Here is a 6,348-nt window from a genome sequence, read left to right as displayed (position 1 = left end):
GCACATAGTGGGCGGCAATAAATAATTAAATGAATGGGTAAAGGGATGAATTTGCCCTCTAAAAAGAGCAGCCACATATTGACCTTCCCCTTTCACCCTCACCTCCACATTGCTTTTGAGAGAAGGGCACACTCCCTCTATCCCACCTAGGGAAGGAAGGCTGGGAAAGGTTCGTGAGATGGAGGGAGCCAGGTATAAGGACATCAGCTGGGAGACTACTGGAACAGGAGGTAGGACAGAGAACACCAGCCAGAAGCACCGCCACCCTGGGAATTCCAGGTCCCAGCGTAAGCCCAGGGAAAGCTCCCTGTGGAGAGACTGGTACCGCCAGGAAGGGCCCTGGCCCGGAGGGAGGGGAAATAGCGGAGGTCCGCGCAGCCAGGGTTATTTCTCTGCGCTGGTGAGATGCCCCGCGGTGCATTTCTCCCGCTACGTGAGCTTGGCGGATAGAGTGGAAGTCATGGTCTCCTTTGTATGTGTTTAATGCCAAATGCAGATTTCTCGCGGTGTGAGCTTTGGCACTGGTGTCTTTATAGAATCATTCTCAAGCGGTTATGACCTGGGTGAAGTAGTCCAACGTGAGCCGCGCTCCGGGGCCATTGTCTGAGGAGCGCGAAGCGGAGGCTGCCTCAGCATCTGACCGCTAGTATACACGCTTCCGCCAGTGTTGACCGGTGCTCCCACCTGGGTGGGATGGGGCGCATGTCTAAGGGCTGGGGGTGCTTAGGGAGGAACGTCAGGGGCCTATTCGGCCGCCAGCAGCACCCTGTCATCGTCTGACTGACGCCAAGCGGAGCAATGGAGCTCGGGACTGGGGACCACTGGAATTTCTTTTTTGAATTCTGGAAGGTCTAGAAAAAGGACCTTTCTTTCGCTGGGCCTCAGTTTCCCTATGTGTAAAATTAAGGGGTGGGTTCTAGATGTAGGCTTTCTTTTCGCTGGAGGATTCTATATTTCTTTCCGTGGGGGGCGGAGGGGGAGGGTAGCAGCCACCTTCCAGGGCGTTGACAGGCCTGTGCCTCAAGTCCTGAAGTGCGTAGTCTCCTCCACCCCTACCTCACCCCCACCAAGCTGCAACTGGGGGGGAGGGGCGGGGGCGGGGCAGCCTCCCTGTCCCCGCGGGCAGCCTAGAGGCGAGTGGCGCAAGCTGAGCTTTAAACCAGGGACGGCCACCCCCTCCTTTCTCCTCCCCACCCCCCTGCCATTGGCTCCAGGGAGAGGTTGACATCAAAGCCGTGGACTTATATAAGCCAGACCCTGAAGGAGAGGCTGCAGAAGGGTTAAACAGGTCTCTCAACTCCGGTATCCTCGCCCGCGACCGAAGGCAGCCCGCTGTGCACCTCTTTGCTGCGGACGCTCTCAAAGCCCGCATCCACCGGAGCGCCGCCCGAGCCCACGGGTGGCCCTGTCAGTCTTTGGGGTGCATGGGGCAGCACTAATTGGGCTGGCGGCGCAAGCCAGGGACCGCTCCAAAATGAACCTCGTGGGCAGCTACGCACACCATCACCACCATCACCACCATCACCACCCGCACCCCGCGCACCCCATGCTCCACGAGCCCTTTCTCTTCGGCCCAGCCTCGCGCTGTCACCAGGAGCGGCCCTACTTCCAGAGCTGGCTGCTGAGCCCTGCTGACGCTGCCCGGGACTTCCCCGCCGGCGGGCCACCGCCCACAGCCGCGGCGCCTTCTGCCGCTTACTGTCCGGATGCCAGGTCCGGCCAGAGCCCGGGGCGCCTGGAGGCCCTCGGAGGTCGCCTGGGCCGGCGGAAAGGCTCGGGACCCAAGAAGGAGCGGAAGCGCACTGAGAGCATTAACAGCGCGTTTGCCGAGCTGCGCGAGTGCATCCCCAACGTGCCCGCAGACACCAAGCTCTCCAAGATCAAGACCCTGCGGCTGGCCACCAGCTACATCGCCTACCTGATGGACGTGCTAGCCAAGGATGCCCAGGCTGGCGACCCCGAGGCCTTCAAGGCCGAACTCAAGAAGGTGGATGGCGGCCGCGAGAGTAAGAGGAAAAGGGAGCTGGTAAGTTCGGGGGCCTGTACGCTCCAGCCAAGTGCGGGGGCGGCCGGTGAGCACCCGCAGGCCGGCGCATAGGGGAAGGAGTCTGCACTGCCGTGCGCGAGATTTTGAGACGCTGCGGGAAGTTCTGAGATGGTCGAAATGTGGGATTGTTAGCCTGAGGGAGAAAGATGCCTATTTGAACTTCACTTGTAACGCGGAATGGTGTTTGTAAGGCTGTGAATGAAGCCAGGATCTTAACCATTTTGAAGGGGATCACAGGGTCCCTTTTAAGAATCTATTGGAAGCTTGAGACCCCGGGAAAATGCACACATCATATATTTCGCTTCCAATCCCGAGGGATCCTGAACCACCCCTGGGCTCTCCTGGAAGCCAGGTTAAGAATGCTGTAAGAGTTCGTTACTCTAATTTGCCTGAGTGTGAATTCATGCATATGGGTTCAGTTACTGCTTTCAAAGGACCTTTGCGGGAGAGGCTAGTTTACTTCCATCATCAAACAGCTAGGGAAACTGAGGCCCAGAGTGGGACGGGTCCTGAAAGCCACCTACCCAAGGAGTCAAGAGGTATAGCTGGGGTAAAACAAGTCAGGTCTTCCACTTCCAGTCCAGAGCACCTTCCACCGCGCAACCTCCCACGGCTGGTTCCAAGGGGACACTTGATGGGTTTGTGTGTCAACAACAAGAAGCAAGAACTCTCTTCTCCCACTTCTTTTGGCATTGGAGATCACAGTTTCTACTCCACCTTACTGGATCCTCTCCAGCAAGAGCGACACTTTCTGCAGCTCGGTTCCCCTGGCCCAGGGCTGTGGAACCTCAGAGAACAGATTTCCAGACTAGAGAACTCAGGCCCGCTACCTGTGGAAGCTGACTAGGGAGCCCCACCGGGTTTGACCTGACCCGCAGGGACTCTGGTCAACTAGGGAAAGCTCACCTGGGCAGACTGGGAAAGACAGCTAGGTACTGAGTCTCTAAACCGCAGCCCTGGGCTAGAGGAGATGCAGGCCCGGGTGATGCCTCAGTGGCAGTAGTTATTGGTACGGGGTGTATCCCCACCTCCTGCAAGTCGTGCCTCCTTCAAGTAGCACCACTTGGTTTCTGCTAAGAGAGCAGGGAAGGAGATGCTAAGCCAGGCTGACTGCACCTTTTTCGGCCAGCTGTCTAAGGCTTCCCAGCACTGGCTGGAGGGGACCCAACCCAGTATCGAAGCCCATGCGCTAAACCTGATTGGAAAGCCAGTGGCATGTGTGTCCCAGAGCGGAAAACTGTTGATTCCCACCCCTTACCATTCCAACTCCTGCAGTCTCTCTTGGGCACCATTAAGGCAAACCAAGGTGCATCAATTTCACTAGACGCAGAAAATTTTCATTACCACACCTCCAGCAGCTGCCCAGCCCATCCTGCCCCCGGGAACTCTGCGCATAAAGGCAAATTTATGAGCCTGTTTGCTTATTTCACAAACAGAAATCTGTCACTTATTTAAAAGCTCTCAGTTACTGCTCCCAACACCTTTTCCTTCCCACCCCACTCTACACTGGGCGACGGGAGCAGAAAATTTTAAACCTGTCTCTCTCGCCTCTTTTCTTCTGTGTGTCCTCCGGCAGCAACAGCACGAAGGCTTTCCTCCTGCCCTGGGCCCAGGCGAGAAGAGGATTAAAGGGCGCACAGGCTGGCCGCAGCAAGTCTGGGCGCTGGAGCTAAATCAGTGAGCTGAGGCCCGCGCCGAGGACCCCGCCACCACGGCTGGACCCCTGAGCCCCGGGAGGAGAGGAAGGTGGCAGCGAGTGCCAGGCTCTGGGTGCCAGGGGTTTATGGGGGCGCATCCTGCCAAGCCTCTGCTGCATGCTGGCAGGTCGCTCGCTGCAACACACTTGGATCACACGTGCAATGTCATTTGAAATTGTTTTTAATACATTAAGAGAAAGAGAAATATATATATATATATATCCACCCCCCCAAAACAGAGAGAGTGGCTCTTGGCAGCACTATGTGGGAGGGAAGGACTGTGAGACATGAGCGGGCTAAGACGCACCCTTCCAACCCTTCTGGGCCGAATTTGGAACCCCCAGCGCCTTCCCCACGATGCTACCTGGCTCTCTTTCTCACCTCCCCCTTCGGCTTGCAGTCAAAACCCTCCGGTGCTCCCTTCCCTAATTAAAATGCAATGAGAGGAATCAGGAGTTTTCTGCCAAGAACAGAGAATCAGACCAGGAAGATGGAGGGCTGCCTTTTGTTGTTTATCTCCCTCAAACAGTGGTGTTTTTATTTTATTTTTCGTTGCTGCACTTCCTACTTAGTTCCAAGGGAAATGCTTCCCCCCTTCCTTCCTTCCTTTCTTTTTTCCCCCTTCTTTCCTTCCTTCCTTCCTTCTTTCCTTCCTTCCTTAGTAAAAGCTTTTCCCTATGTTGAAAAGTTTTTATGTATTTAAACTACCTATGGTGCCTGCTGCGTTCAGGTGTTTGTTTATTCCCCATCCCTATCCTTTTTCTACCTCAAATCTATATGACCACTCACCGCCCCCTCCCTTTGCCAAAGCAGTATCTATGCTCTTGACTAATAAAAGATTTTCCGAAATCGGAGGAAGCCTGTGTGATGTCTTGGAGGGTATTCCTGGCTTCATCGTTTCTGCTGGGTGGAGAGTCTCTGGTTCCTACTTCCTTTCCATAAATGCTCAAACTGCAAATTAAGTCAAGGGGAGGAGGCAGATAAAGGACTTATTCCTGGAACAAAGAACAAAGTTCTCCTTACAATATCACTGTGGGACAGGATAACCTTAGTGAGCCCACAGAAAGGAAAACTGGAAAGGAATTAGATCGAGAGACAGGCCAGGATTTAGGTAGGTCAGCATTCCAGCTGGTCTAACACCAGGCTGGTACATACATAGGTAGTTGTCTGCAGGCAGTGGTTTGGGGTTATCATCCCCAAGGCAGCGTTGCTGGGAAAAGGGGGGTATGCTCAGCAATACTACCTTCACGTAATGAAGGAATTCTGAACCTATAGCTGTGTGTATGGTGGCTCAGGAACTCAGCGAGCCGGGTGCCTGTGCCGGGAACCAAGGAGGGTCTGCTTAGCACAGCTCCTATGGCAGCAGTAAGGACTCGATGAGCCTGGCAGCTATTTTATACGCGAGTCAAATAAGCTTGTGAGTTCTTATGCTTAAATTGAGACAGGTTTTTTCTCCAGCCACAATGCACTCAATAAATAATTGTGAGAACTCAGGATTTGTGCACAGGGAAGCGGGTATGTGCATGCTATTTCGGGCACTCGTTCAGGAGAGCCATCTTTGTGCCCCCACATGTGCACTCGTGGGGGCTGCGCATGGGGGTCAACAGAAGTGGGTGCATTTGCCAAGACGCGGGCGCGAGCTGGGCTAAACTGGGGCGGGCAAACGCAGACGTTTACACGCCCCTGAATAATAGCAGACAGACAACTAGTTTTGTTTGTGTGCAACTGTGTGCTAGGCACTAGCTAAGCGCTTTTAGGCTTCTGAACCGCTCCCACGATTGCCCGAGCGTGGAAAGGTCTGCGGCGCTTGCACGGGTGAGTCTCCGGCGCTACCTGCGAGGGAAGCGCGAGGACACGCGCACCGGTCCCCTAGCGCTTACTTGCTCCACACCCGGAGCTGGGGGCCGAGAAAGGAGACCTTGGGCAGCTCCAGGGCCAGGCGTGTCCAGGCGCCTCGTCCCGGCATCGGGTGAATATGGGGCCCCATTAGTCTTGGCTGTAAACACCGTGGCAGGGGCCGAGTGGCCACGCGGGCCTTTCCAGACACGAAAGAGTTAATAAAAGGTGTTTTATGGATGCGAGGAAACGGTGGGGGGAGGTGTGAGCTTCTCTCCACTCTTACCCCCCTACTTTTTTCTTTTTTCCCTCTCGCCACCCGCCGCCAGATCAAACAGGCCGGTGATTTAACTAGGGCAACACCTCGCTGTAATGAGCCGTCCCGGCACACCCCTCCCCCGGCCTCAGTTCCCGGCCCCAGGCCCCAAGGCCCCTCCGGCAGGAGAAGAAAAGAAAAATCTAGGGTCTTTTCTTTTTCCTTCCAAGAGCTGGGAAACCCCTCAGAAATCCTGGAGTGCATGGGGACACTGAGCCTCAGGTAGCAAGCTGACCGAGGTGCCCCAGGACGGAGGGGGCCTTATCTGGATTTGAACCCAGGACTCCAGCTTAGTTTACAGACCATCCTCTGGCTAAACGCAGAGCGCTGCTCCGGCGACTATTTTTAGCACCCGAAGTATCCTAAGCACGGGAAGAATGCGCGCTCTGGTCCTGCTTTCTCGTAGCCCGGATCAGTGAAAGGAGAGAGGGTACCGAGGGGTACTGCCCGCG

The 6,348-nt window shown here is 55.4% G+C and overlaps 1 protein-coding gene across 1 annotated transcript; it reads left to right on the top strand.

Annotated features, from left to right (window-relative positions):
• The first annotated feature begins 1,474 nt into the window (after positions 1–1,474).
• Positions 1,475–4,347, top strand: HAND1 (heart and neural crest derivatives expressed 1). The gene is made up of 2 exons (XM_019750389.2): positions 1,475–2,026; positions 3,624–4,347. Exons 1-2 carry the CDS (start codon positions 1,475–1,477, stop codon positions 3,726–3,728), a joined length of 657 nt encoding a protein of 218 aa, XP_019605948.2. The 3' UTR covers positions 3,729–4,347.
• The last annotated feature ends 2,001 nt before the right edge of the window (positions 4,348–6,348 follow it).

This window comes from Rhinolophus sinicus, linkage group LG10 (genome assembly GCF_036562045.2).
Source record: "Rhinolophus sinicus isolate RSC01 linkage group LG10, ASM3656204v1, whole genome shotgun sequence".
NCBI lineage: Eukaryota > Metazoa > Chordata > Mammalia > Chiroptera > Rhinolophidae > Rhinolophus > Rhinolophus sinicus.
The sequence above is the reverse complement of the archived record's forward strand: the minus strand, read 5'-3'. Positions and strand labels throughout refer to the sequence as shown.

Bases quoted from the DNA above. Each gene is read 5' to 3' on its own strand.
- HAND1 (XM_019750389.2), top strand. From the start codon at position 1,475: ATGAACCTCGTGGGCAGCTACGCACACCATCACCACCATCACCACCAT. The intron at 2,027-3,623 runs GTAAGTTCGGGG...GTCCTCCGGCAG, and splicing joins GTAAGAGGAAAAGGGAGCTG to CAACAGCACGAAGGCTTTCC.